General features: G+C 36.6%; 1 protein-coding gene across 1 annotated transcript in view; it reads left to right on the top strand.

Annotated features, from left to right (window-relative positions):
- Positions 1-13,914, top strand: part of NBAS (NBAS subunit of NRZ tethering complex) — a 193,926-nt gene that overhangs the window by 112,719 nt on the left and 67,293 nt on the right. The window contains 4 exon segments of the mRNA XM_067294611.1: positions 644-873; positions 4,568-4,678; positions 8,286-8,536; positions 10,552-10,886. Of these exon segments, the coding sequence (XP_067150712.1) occupies positions 644-873; positions 4,568-4,678; positions 8,286-8,536; positions 10,552-10,886 (927 nt within the window).

Raw genomic sequence — 13,914 nt, 5'->3', positions numbered from 1 at the left:
CAGGCATAGACCATTAATTCATAGCCCTTTGTGTTTAATTTTCAAATGTTGCAACACTTCCTGCTGTTTACAAGTAGTCAGTGCTTGAGTGCTTAAAACACTAAGCTATTCCTTTTATTTATTCTATAAAATAAAACCATATCAGAAAATCAGTAATTGAAGAAAATTATTTAACCGTTTGTAATATTGGTTCCATTCTTGCTCTTGAGGTAGATTTTCTGGGGTTCTTTTTGTTTTCAAATAAACTTATTTGTAGTGTTTATAATTGACAGATTATTAGTGTTTATAAATGAGAGATTTGCAAAGCTTTTTTGCTATCGAAGTGTCTTAAAAATTGGCTACCTTGTTCAATGTTAATAAAATTAAGGTTTTTTAAACCAAGTTCAATCACAGTGAAGTTATTATTAGTGAAGTAAATTTGCGTGAGTTTTGCAGCATATAGAATGACTGAAACATTCCAAAGGGACAAATTTGTAGAGAGTTGTAGAGACTACCCCTTACATAAAATTTTGGATTCCATTGTACTTGCAATTTATCAAAAAATAAAGAAATATTTCAGTTCTGGGCATCAGATGAATTAGAGTGGTAAATTTGTTACAGAAATTAACATTTGTTTTTAATGTGTTTTCAATTAATTTCACAGGCCGATCCAAAAGAGCTGATTAAGATGGTCACAAAGCATGTTACTCAGTATGGCTATGCAGATTGGCCTGAAGAAATAGCAACTCTGATAAATCAGTTGCATTACTACAATGAGCGGCTGCTGGATTTTACTCAAGCTCAGGTCCTTCAAGGGCTTGGCAAAGGGGTGGACGTGCAGAGGTTTACAGCAGATGGCCAGTACAAGAGAGAAACTATACTAGGATTGGCAGAGTAAGTAATGTCTATTCCGGTTATACTTTATACTTTTAAATGAAGCTACTTTAAGCCTTAAAGCAGGAAAGTAAATTTTCAGTAGTGCTGAGCTTTAGAAGGGTTGGTAAGTTACCAGCTGTTTTGACTATTTATGGTGGGATGTTGTTATGAATGGGGATGTCTTTATTCAACTACTCCAGGCAAGTGAAATGTTGCTCAAACAAATGGATTGGTAAAATGTAATGGAAGACTTACTTCCTGTTCATTAATTGCTAATATTAAAGTTTGTCAGAGATGAATGAAATGAGAGCATAGGTAGAGATCTGATCTCTTCCTCTCCTTGGGTAATTCTCCCCTTGCAATCTATTAAGATAGGCCCAAGCATCAAAGCTTATGTATTAACTATAGCAAAAAAACCCAACCCTTCAGTACTGAATTTAAATGATAAATTAACTGTACTTACTTTTAGTAATTTAGTTAAAGCTGCTCTAGATTACAATTTTTTTTGGCTGTAATTATCCAGAATCACTGAAGCATTCATTGAAGCTTCCCCGTGTTGTTCTAAACTTTAGAATGCTTTTTTTCTCATTTTTAGGTTATCGAGAGTAGAAAACAGGAATTCTGTAGGCCAGTAATGTCTTTTCATTTTTAAAATGCCTTTTGTTAATATCTGCATACAGATGCTAAAAACTGAGCATATGTTATGAACATATTTTAACTCTGTAATTTGAAGATGATCACAGTTGATTAGCTGCTAAAAGACTGGGTAAAGGAAGAGCCTGTGCAATGAATGCAAGGCTTATTATATTGTATTTTAAAATTAATTTTTTGACTGTCTTATGCATGAAGTTTTTGAAGAGAATAGGTAAATATTTACAAGTTTTCATCCATGTAGTTGCTTATGGCTACAATTTCAATAGACAATGTTTAGAAAAGAACATTGATACAGAATGCTGAATAAGAAATAGTATTGTAACCTCATGTTTTGAACGTTGTTGCTTTGTATTTATAAAAGCAATGAAAGTCCTGCCTATATAGTTGATCATAGGTTTTGGTACCACGTTCATTAAAATAGCTTACAGGCATCTTTTAATTTTTCCAGTGGAGTTCTGTTTTATCTTTTTATTCATTGAGCACATAGCGTATCAGTCATATGTCACTAGCTGAATGACACATGTTGATGACTGTCTGCAGTATGTTCAATGCAAAAATCCTCCTGCTATTGCAAATATTTATTTTGGATGCAGCCTGTTTACTTGCTGTAGATATTGTTTTTTTCTTATAAACAAAATAAATGCGAAGAGAAAATTTCCTACAGAGATTGAAACACAGTATGAAAGAGCAAAAACTAAGTTTCACAGCACGTATTTGAGAGTAGTAGTTCCATATAAGGCAGCTGCAAAGATTCAATTAATTACTTGTTCAGCTCACAACTTTCTTGCTTTAATCTTCTCAGTTGACTCCTAATCTGCATTTTCTAATGAAAACAATATGCAAATTTAATATGATTATGTAGCATATTTTTTCTTGCTTATTTTTGAATTATTATTAAGTGCCTTATGTTTTGGATCTTTTACTAAGTGCTTTTTGCAGGAACAATAACACCTGGAGATGGTATCTTATTTACAAAGAAGCTTTTTACCAGAATTTAATAAGCAATTTGCTAAACTACTTAACAAAATAATGTCAGCTTTATCTTCCATATTTTGTTGTAGTCTCATGAGAGCTTATTATGCATTATTTATCAAACATTTAAAGATCTAGGTGCCTCGCAGACTTAGTCAAGGTTAGTTTTCAAGCAGTTTATGACTTATTTGGGCAAAATAAAGATGGAACATATCTGGGAAGGACATAAAGGAAAATAGAGTAAGACTGAATGGGAATTCCTGTGTAATCAACTCAGGTCCTATGTCACTTCAGGTCAACCATGGCATATAGGCTTTTTAAATGAATTTTTACTTTTTATAACTTGAAAGCCTTTTTTTTTTCTTTTTACCTACTTCTGGGTCTCCAGTCCTTTGCTGCTTCTGTTAAAATGTTGTTCTGAAACTACCACTTTGATGGTTAGAAATTATTTTGACTTGAAATCAGAAGTTGGCTGTAGTTAATTAATACCTGTTTTGTCCTAGTCTTAAGTCTTATCATAAATACTTGTTTTAAATTTTTATGCCTGTGTTAACATGAGTGAACTGATTTAGAAAAAAATTGCAGTTATGAAGTGATCTGAATTGTCATAATTTACCTTGGGCTTATTAGGTTCTTGGAATGATCTTGGTGGATATGAGATAGATCCCTTTCCAGAAAATAGATCAGAAGCTTCTTTATAAAACCACTCCCAGTGTGTTTCAGCCCTTAATATTGACATTAGCTTCTGAACCAGTGTGTGTGTGCTTTTGGTATACAGCTCTGTTCTATTGGCAATGTAGAGGTAGACTCTTCTCCCTGGTGTTCTGCTGCTGCAGAACTGGATGAACAGCAGTAACCTTCCATTATATTTTCCTACTCTAAATAAGCCAAGTGCCTTTCAGTTTCTTCTCATAAATCATTATTTCTTTTTTCCCAGTTGGATTTTTCTTTTCTTTTTTTAATCATCTTTTGAAGATGGGTGACTAGAAAAGTGGATCTCGTTTCTCTTTATCATGATTGCATCTGGTGTTGGTTCTAATGCTTTGTACCTGGTTGATGTCAACAGAAAATTTTATAGAAGACATTTGTGAGTGCACACGTGTAATATAACACAGGTTTAAGCGAACAGTATAGAACAACGATGAGCCCAAGTTACCAGATTTCTGTGAGCTTGGAGATAGCCATCAAAAACCCCACTGAGTGCTATTGCACAAGCATGTTTTCAGATACTCTCTTTTTTTTCTTTTTTTTTTTTTGGGGGGGGGGGAGAACAAGGGGCAAGAACCATCCACAAAAATTGTTCCTCTTTTTTTTTTTTTGCACCATTCCGGGCACAAGAACGTACAAGAAGTATATAAAAATGTGCTGGCACAGTACCTTTTTCTTCCTTCTTTTGTTGCCATACATGGTCTATGATGATGGTATAGATAATGTAGTACTACAAGCTATTGTTGCTCTGCAAAGTCATCTTTTCCATAATGTTGCAGAAAGAATGTGAAGAATCTAAGGAAGATGTTAAATATAATATGATAAAACTCTTTTTAACTTGAGTTTATAGAATAGTGGTGTTAATATTTTGTAAACTAGTTTACTGACAGCTAAAATTGTTTTTTGTAATGGTTTATGATAAGTATGGCTTTTTTCTTAGTCCCACACGACTTTTAACCAAGAAACTTAATGCAATGTGGTCAGCACTGTTCACATGAAATAAATTAAAGAAAAAAGCAATAAAAAGAGTTCTTGACAGATCTATTAGGATGTAACTGTAGGCAGGTCCTGACTCTCATTGAGAATAGGTTGTGTGTGGATCAGATGCTTGTCTTTGGAAATCTCTGTTGTATTTTGATTTGTGTGGTTTTTTTTCAAATGTAATACTAAGTATAAACTAATGCAAGAAGATATTCTTTAATGTATTTTTATTTAACTATGAATAAAACTAGAGAATTAAATCTAACTTCTTGACTTATGGGGGAGAAAGATTCATAAGAAATCATGACTTTTCTAATGTAAATATTTATTTTCATGTTGTGTCTAAGGGGCTTACTGTAACTTTTTCTCATTTTAATTCATGGCTTTTCTTTGAAAGAACTCTTGAAGAAAATGTCTACAAGATTGCTGTTTCTCTGGCTCAACGATATAATGTTCCACTTTGGGAAGTTTATATGACCCATCTAGAATTTTTATTCACTGACAGTGGGTAAGTTCTCTCTCTCCTTTAAATTAATTAATAGTTCTGTTACATGTTTATATATCCTAGTCCAAGAGAAAACAGCGGTATATTGGGTACAGAATTTGGTTTCTGTTTTCATATTTCATGTGTTGCAATAGGTTGTTGGGTTTTTTTTCCTCTTTTTAATGTGATGCTGTTGTAGCCAGCCATAAAATCACTGTTACAGGCAGGAATAGAAGTCCTACAAGTGTCCCTGTGCATCTTGTTCTTATAAGTATCCTGGGACTTTCTTGCAGTGTTCGGGTTTCCATGGCTTTGAATGCTTAGTGCTTTCTTCCAAACAGAAACACATCTCTTATTTTTATCTATTAATTAATTTATTTATTTTTTACAGTCCCTTGAAATGTAATGTAGTGTTTGGATTTTTATTTTTTATGTTAAAATATGTAGTGACAGGATAGTGCCTGATGCTTCACATACTTTTAGAGAGCAGGACAATATTCAGGGAGAGTTCAAGACCCAGTTCTGAGAGTGTTCTGAGAGAAGGAGAAGTAAATCCAGCAGGAGTTCATGAGTGGGTCCATTGTTTACTCTCCTTTGTGCATATATCACTGATACAGGATCAGATTTGAAAATTAATGAAAAGCATCAGGAAGGTGATATAAAGTGATATAAAGTTCTTGGTAACAAAAGCTAATGGTAATGCCAAACACATGCAACTTTATAAGTATTCAGAAACTAAAATTTAGAAAACACTTTTTCAGAAGATGCATAAATGTATGTCATGCTAATTGAAATGATGCAAGGGCTAGATTTAGGTTACATGATTTATAATTATTTAGCTATAAATTATAGCTGGGGATAATGGCACTTGTATAAAACAAGTTTTTTTGTTTTGTTTTGTTTTTTAAAGCTTGATCCTCTTCACAAAGTTCATTCTTTCATTCTTCAATGGGAGTAGGATCAGACTTTTGCTGTTTATTACCATCTCTTCTACATAATAGCAAAGGAAATAAGTATATTACTAGAGTTTCTCAATCCCATTATGCTATTTTCCTAAGTTTCAATTTTTAGTGATTATATGTACTGTGGGTATATAGTGAATGACAGAACTGTGGGATTCTCAGCCTTCTTTCTCATACAAGGATATTATCAGTATTTTCATCCAAATCCTTGTGAGCTTCCCAGGTTGACAACACACCAGCCTCAGTGACCTAAACCTATATGTTTGAGATGCAGCTTTTCAGTGTTGTCTTCAGAAGATCTGTTGTTTGTAAAAGTAGGCGTATGTCCAGTACGTATGTATAGGAAACCTTCTTTTAACTTGCGGTTGAGAGATGCTAGAAAATCCTGTTGTCCAATTAGAAGTTCTCCCAATCTATCACATCCTGGTTTTTGTAGCAGATGAGCACCTGCGCTTGCTCTGATGTAGCCTAAGTTACTACAAGAGATATGAGCAGTGAAAATTGCCCCTTGCCCACCAGTATCTTTTTGGCACTATTATTCATGCTTAGCATGTCAAATTTGATGGCTTTATCAAGTCTTTCAAATTTTCGTCCATGAAAACTTATGAAAATGTCAGCGAATCCTGTGTTGGCCTCAGCCAGTCTCACTACATCAGGAAGACTTTTTCTTGAGCCTTTCACAACGAACGCAGCATGAATTCAGACACATCCAGCTGACTTCATAAAAGCCAGCTGAACAGAATCTCTCCTGCTTTTTCCCTCAGCTGGGATAAAAGTGGGTGTGCACCAAGGAACTCTCATCTGTAGTTTATACATTTCCCAACTGAAAATTTTATCTAAGATATGCAGAAATAAGTCAGGAAAGACTCACCTAGGGATGGTTATCAACTTGACTCTCCCCAGATTGTGTGCCACCTTAGGTGGTATCTTTTCACAAAACCAGCGAGCGCAGCTAACAGAGGCAGCGAACAGACGCAGCAGTTTGCGCAGCAGGGTGCATGAAGGTACCTTCGTTTCTGTTCCCTGTGGTGTACGCTTCCTCAAGTATGGTCGTGACACACCGCACAGCGCGTTCCCCAGTGGCTGTTGGAGTTGCTGTGTCAGAGGCTGCGACCCAGACCGACCCTCTGACAGTAGGTGCAGACCTACAGGTCTCAGGCTGCCAGGAGCGCTTGGGGCCTCTCCGGGAGGCCTGGGCTGGCAGCCAGCTCTCCTGCAGGAGGTGTGCTGCTGTTGGCGAGCTGTGTCGTCAGGTAAGGGAGTTACGGGAGGAGGTCAGCAGGCTGCGCAGCATCTGAGAAGCAGAGCAGGAGATAGACAGGGTGTTCTTGGAGACTGTACAGCTTTGGGAGTCCCGACCCCCCACAGCAGTGGAGTTGCCGGAGGGCTCTGTGCCGTGTGAAATGGTACATCATAACACCGTAGAAGAAGGCTGGAAAGTGGTCACTGCTCATGGGAGGAGAAAGGCTCCTACTCCTCCTGAAGACTTGCAGCTGCAGAACAGGTTTAGTGCCCTCCAGGATGAGGAGGAGATGGACATGGCTGCAAGGGAAGTACCTGGGACAACAGACCCTGTGCCTTGCCAGAACGCCCGGAAGAAGCAGTGGGTGATTGTTGTGGGGGACTCCCTGCTGCAGGGGAGGGAGGCACCAATCTGCCGACCTGACCTCATGTCTAGAGAGGTTTGTGGCCTGCCAGGGGCTTGCGTGCGAGACGTCACGGAAAGACTGCCAAGGCTCGTCCATGCTTCGGACTATTACCCGCTGCTGCTCTTCCATGTGGGCGCCAATGACACCAAGGGCAAACTGGAGACCATCAAGCAGGATTTCAGAGCTCTGGGGATGGTGGTCAAGGGTGTGGGAGCCCAGGTCATCTTCTCCTCAATCCTGCCAGTGAGGGGGATGGATGAGAGGAGGAGGAGACGGACTTTCCATGTTAACGACTGGCTGCGCCGCTGGTGTTGGCAACAGGGTTTTGGTTTCTACGACCATGGGACCCTGTTTGAAGACCGATAACTGATGGCGACCTCAACCATTCTGTGATTCTGTGAGTAGAAGGCAGTCAGCCTCTACTTACATTCATGTATATATTTTTTCATATTATGACAAAAAAGGTAATGGAAGAAGCTAAACTTATGTAATAATTACATTTTTTCCAATCAATTCAAAGACTATTTTATAAAATATTTCCAAAATAACAGAAAGCGTGCTCCGTGTTGGGAATTCCCATGTTCAAGTTCAATTGGATTGCCATTTTTTGCACAAAACTGTAAAGTAGCTGTCATATAAGTATTATAGAAATAGCTCCTGTAACTGAAATATGAAACTTTAGTGAAGCTTTTTATCTGAGTTAATTACTATAATTGGACTATAAACACAAGTAACTTATTATTCTCTGCAAGGAAAAATTATGTACTGATAAGTATGCTTAGCTTTTTATTCTCTATTGCAAGATCACAAAGTACAAGAGTTCCTTAACTTAGGTCTGTGGAGAAAAACAACTATCTAAATATTTGTGAATGAATGTTTACTGCAAAAATTACTTATACAGTTGAGCTGTATTGCTTAAGCAAAGAAAAAGTATTGTCCTGTCTCCCAAGTATGCTGATAAACTTTTATATTTCATGGCATGTCCAAGCCTTTAAAATCAGTGTTCTTTCTTAAACATAGGTTATCTACAGTAGAAATAGAAGAGCGAGCACAAAGTCTTGGTCTCTTTGAGACTTTGAAAACTGATCCTGAAGCCTTATATGAGCACATGGTTAAGTATGTTTTTCCAAGTATAGAAGGTAGAGATCACCAGCGGCTGCTTTATTATTTTACACTCCTTGAAAACTGTGGTTGTTCAGAGTTTGTGAAGCATGCTGTTAAACCTGAAACTCACATCTGGCTCCTGAAAAATTTCAAAGCAGTTGCACCAGGTAGGACAGTTACTAGTTTTTTTTATTATTATTTTGTCTTTATAGCTGTATTTGTTTATCAAAATTCTTCAGTTATGTCTTAACTTGGTTATACTTTCCTTGTTTACACATGCCAGGTTTTTTTTCTTTTTTCTTTAAGCATATCAGGTGAATGCTGGTAATTCAGTAGGTTAGTCATGTTTTATAGGAATAAGTTCCTTTTCTCTCTATTATTGGAAAATTACGTTAATCTATCACAGCAAGCAAAAAAGAATATTTTTAAAAAGTATTTCTGGTAGTGATGCAGGTTAAAATTATTGACAGGGACAAAAATGAATCCTTAAAGAAAAACCACAAACATCCTAGAGCATAATTTTTAAAATAGCAAGTTGTACATTAGCTATCATAAGTGTTTTCTGTATTTTAGTTTACTTTTCAAAAGTCTTAATTATGCAATGTATCACAAACACTACATGCTTTGTCTGATAGTGTGAGCTGCTGGAAAGTATTCTGAAACTTTAAACACCATTTCCAGTTTGCTTATTACTGTCAGATAGTAGTACTATCTTGAAATCTAGCTGAATAAGTCTTCATCCAGTTTCAGAATGAAGTTAAGAAAAATCTGTACTGCATTGGAAAACATGATGTGAGCATGAATTAGCTGCTCAGTACAGAAACCTGCTGTGTATCCAGACACTAGCTTTGCTTATTGCAGAATTTAGAAAAATTGTGCATATGAAATCAGGTATTGCAGGAACAAAAAAACCAGTCGATTTCTTGGAAATGGTCATTTTTTGGAAACCTGACATGCATCAGTGCAAAGCACTTCCACCTTCCACTAAAGTCGGTATATTTTGAATACATAAAATTCTGTATGGTGTATAGCACTTGCTGAAGCTAGGTACAGGTTCTGTCAGATTAAATATCCAGAATGAGAGGATAATCTTGACCTGCTATTTTTGCCTCAATTGCCCATGCATAAAATAGGAATAGCTCTTCATTTCATGGTAATATTCTCATTTGTGTGTTAAAACATTAAAGTTCTATGGTGATTATTAAAGAAGAAAAACTATCAAGAAGTTACTTTTTGTCTTCAAAGATACTTTTAAATATTGCTCAGCAACAAAGCCCTGAACACTCTACTGTCAAAAAATAAATCTTTTGCATGGTGCACCCTTAATTAATATTCCTTCAAAGTGCAGCGCAGTTTATGGATGTTAGGCTATGGCTATAGCCCTTAAGTATATGAATGAAGATATTTGGCAAAAGATGTCAGTTGTCTTACAGACAACTGCAAAGAGAATAAAGCAGTGTTGTTGCTAGAAGTATTATGCTGAAGTCTCAGGAAAAAAATATGTTGTTGTGTTTTGAAAAGGTTAAGTGCTATTCCTTTTAGTCGATAAGCAGGCATTTAAGACTTTATATTTGCTTATATAAGGTGCTTATTATAATGAATTGACTAATTTTCAAGAGTCCTTTCCCTTTAGAAACCTAAGTGACATGACTCTCTTATTCTATAGATATCCATGTAAATGAAACTACGTCCTGTCTCTCATTGACCTTACTTAATTTATTTGTGATTAGTTTCTTGCATTTTAGTAAGTTATAGTTGTCGTATGATCAGAATACATGTTTTTAATTAATGAAGACTTATCCAAATAGGTGAGTGAGTGCACGAGGTTTTATCAGTTTTATATTAAAAAGTAATAGCATGCATGCATATATACTCTTGTCCTTTTGTGAATCTGTTTCTTTGGCTGTGTATTAATAGGGTAAAGGTAAAATATGTTCCACAGCTTGCGAGATTTCATATGCATCAGGACAGCATAAAATCCCTCTGTTATCTACATGTACAACCCTGTCTTCATCCACAGTCTGTCAGTATGCATCACCCTAAAAAGAAGTGGAATGAGATGTTTTTTAGTTTTGCAGATATTGTTTTAGTACTGATTGTTTTACGCAGAAATGTAAAGAGACTATGAATGTATTTAACTAATAACTTCTATTTTATTTGTTCTTTCTCCTTCTGTCCATAGGTCTCAGTTACAAAAAGCTAATAGATGAAAATGAGAACCCTCTAGGAATACTGGAGCCCATCCTTACAAGTCAAAATATCTTATCTATTTCCAAACTGGCTCCCAAAATTCCTAAAAAAGATGACAGTATGCTGTCACCAAGCTCTGTTTATGCTGTCTGGTTACCAAAACTTTTCTGGAATGGTGATCACCATCTCCTTAAAAAAATACCAGAAACCATAGCTGAATGGCTACATGCGTATGATGTATGTTCAAAGTACTTTGATAGACTTGATCCAGGTGATGTTATCACTTTTCTGGATGAAATTACCTTTTCTTCAAAAGCTGTCACAAAGGTAAGCAGATATATTTGAAGAATTTCAGGCTTCAAGTAAAATGCAATTGACTATAGTGCTAAGGAGAAATTCTCTGCAATTATTACATGTTTTGAATTTGGGGGGGTTGTTAAGTTTATAAATGTGTTAGTCTACAACCTATCTTCCTCTGTCTATCTCTTCTTTCTATGGCAGTTATTATAGAAAAGATTTTTATTTGTTTTTAAAAGTAAGTTAGAGAAGGTAGCTCTGTGAAAGAGAGATTTTTATGGAACCCCGAATACTATTTTCTCGATCAGCAGAGAACAAGTTATTCTTATTTATTTATTTTACTCGTGCTAATCCTAAAAATTCGTTGTGCTCCAGGCTTCTGTTTAACCCCAAGACTTTTGCATTCTGAATAGAACATTCTGCAGAGAAGAGTTCTGGGCCAGTGCATATGGTTTCTAGGCAGTATAATAATATAAATGATAAACTCTGTCATAATTTCCATCTGGTTCAAAGCCTGTTACTGAAAGAACATGCCTTCATGGCCCTAGCACATACTACCAGATCTGCAGGGGTTTTTTTGCCCGGTGAGGGCTGCATGTAAAGATATTTTTAACTTTTTTTTATCTGTGCTTTGTTTAGTATTTTTACTACCAGGCAAAAAAGAGCATTAGAGATTTCTTAGATGTTTCCTTACTGCAAGGTCTTGAGATGTTGTCTTCACTAGCTTTGCCAGAAATAAAAAATAGATGATTAAGAGGAAGGCCAACCATTATTTTTCTTTGTCTTTATCTTCTTTATGCTGGATTGTGCTTATTTTCCAAAGTTGCTTATTCATCCTGTTCAATGAGTTGTCATTTGTTCCATCTTTGATTCTGTTTTAGTGTTCCCAGAATATTAGAATAAATTTATTAGAACCTGTTTAACTTGTTTCTATACTAGAATTTGTCTGGTTAAAAAATTTTTTGCTCTTCCTTGAAACCCTGGGAAAATGACAACAGCTTTGTCACCTCCAAATTTATACTTTGGTCAGTCACTGCCCTTAATCACTAGTATCTACAGCTGCCTCAAAAGCCTATTCAGCAGAACTGTTGTCCCATTTATCATGTATTGATCTGTCATATCATATAAACCTACTGACAGTTTCATGCCTATCTGGAAAGACTGACACTTATGCTGAGGTCTTAGTTGTATAACTTGATCCTGGACTGAGATAGCCAGGGGATGACTCTGCTCTAATGAGAAAGAAATACTGGCTTCATTTCATGTATGGCCGCTGGTAGCAGCCACTTGAAACTCTTCCTGTTTATGTACCTCAGGCATTTCAAGAATATTTCTCACTTACTCCTGATGACTTGATGGAGGGAGAGGATGGCTAGACTCCACTGCATATGTGTTTTGAAGCTTGTTTGATTTGTTTCTATTTGGGATTCTAATACTGCTTCTCTAGTCTCTTACAATGAGTAGGAGTAAAAGGGGGAGCTATTGATGGCAAGGGTGTTGTGCTAGTGTCCAGGAAGAACTTTGCGGCAGAAATCTGCCAGCGTTTTGGCCAGAACCCAGAGTCATAAAACAAACTCCAGAAATGTCTGAAGTCAGTGGTCCAGTCAGCTGATTTTGTGTATACCCTTCACTGAGTTTGGGAATGAAACAACTGTTTAGCCAGCTTGTCTTGCCTTGGAATCCAATTAGTAATTTTCAGGTGGAAGTAGACAATGAAAATATATTGTTGTAGTTCCTGAAGACTCTTATTTCTCAGAGGTCTCTTTCCTCTAGCTTTGAGCTACAAAATTTTATTGTTTTGAATCAATGCTAGTCATATGATCACCTCTTGCATCTACTCTTTTATCTTCAATTCTCTATTTTATTGCTTTCCTCCCATCACAGTTTTATGGCCAGGAACTGTTAGTATACTAGTTTCACGTTTCTGTAACAGATATACAATTCCGTAATTCCGTATTGGTATTCAGTATAGATGGAGGACTGCAAAACACATGGTGATTACCATGAAGCTCCTTTTGGTCAGGGAGAGTAAAGAAACAATTGAGAAAAGTCTGAAATAATGAGGGATAATGGGAAGCAGGCTAAGTAGGTAGCTTAGGGCAGGTATTCTGGTGTGTTAAAGCAACGTAGGTTACGTTAGCTAAGCTTCTAGGGTACCATTGCTTTTTTAACCATGAGGGAATTCGGGAAGCTGACATCATCAGAATAGCTTCAGTGTATCAGTAGTAATAAGAAGAGGCAGGTAACAGTCTAGATTCTGCCACCCAAAACAACAGGAAGCTGCCTTCTGCTTGAATATCAGTTGATGTGACGGAGAACCTGGAAACAGAATGCTTAATTGTATGAAAGGGAATTGAGGCACAGGGTTTTAATGCTCACTTTCTCCTCACCAAAAATGAGAAGCTGCAAAGAACAGGAACATGCTGGGCTCTGACTGAATGGGCCCTCTTCTTCACCTACCCCTTTCCACTTGCATTATTATTATTATTATTATTATTAGCTCATGTTTTAGCATTTGAAGCTCCCATTTATGTGTAATGTCACAATTATTATAGTATGAAGCATAGATTGAAAAAAAATTCAAGATTGGGAAAGAAGAGAGGGCCATCTGTAGGTCTGATTTATTACAGAATCTTTCTTACAGTCACATACAGAAATAGGTTGTATTTCTATGTTGTGTGGGGATGCTGTAGCTGCTATTTCATCATAGCTCCTTCTGCATTGCTGGTAAATCAACATCCGAGAGGAAAGTGGTAGCAGCAAAAACTGAAGGATAATTAACTTTGAGGAGAGAAGATTTATGGTGAGTTGAGAGAGCAGTGACTGAATGGAAAGGTGGATGAACGAGCAATGCAAAGCAGGCAGAGGAGTTGAGAGAACGTCTGAACTGGAGAAATGGAACCCGCTGGCGAGAGGGCGACTAACGTTCCTCATACAAAGGAGGACTAATGTGTAGGTTTGGTGCACATGTGATTTCACGTAAGAACTCAGGTTCTTTTCTCCCATGTTTATTGCAGTCAGTAGAAATCAGTTACTACCTGGCAGAAGAGAATCCTTT

The sequence above is a fragment of the Apteryx mantelli genome, chromosome 3, assembly GCF_036417845.1.
Source record: "Apteryx mantelli isolate bAptMan1 chromosome 3, bAptMan1.hap1, whole genome shotgun sequence".
NCBI classification, from domain to species: domain Eukaryota; kingdom Metazoa; phylum Chordata; class Aves; order Apterygiformes; family Apterygidae; genus Apteryx; species Apteryx mantelli.
This window is presented reverse-complemented; position numbering and strand designations above follow the sequence as displayed.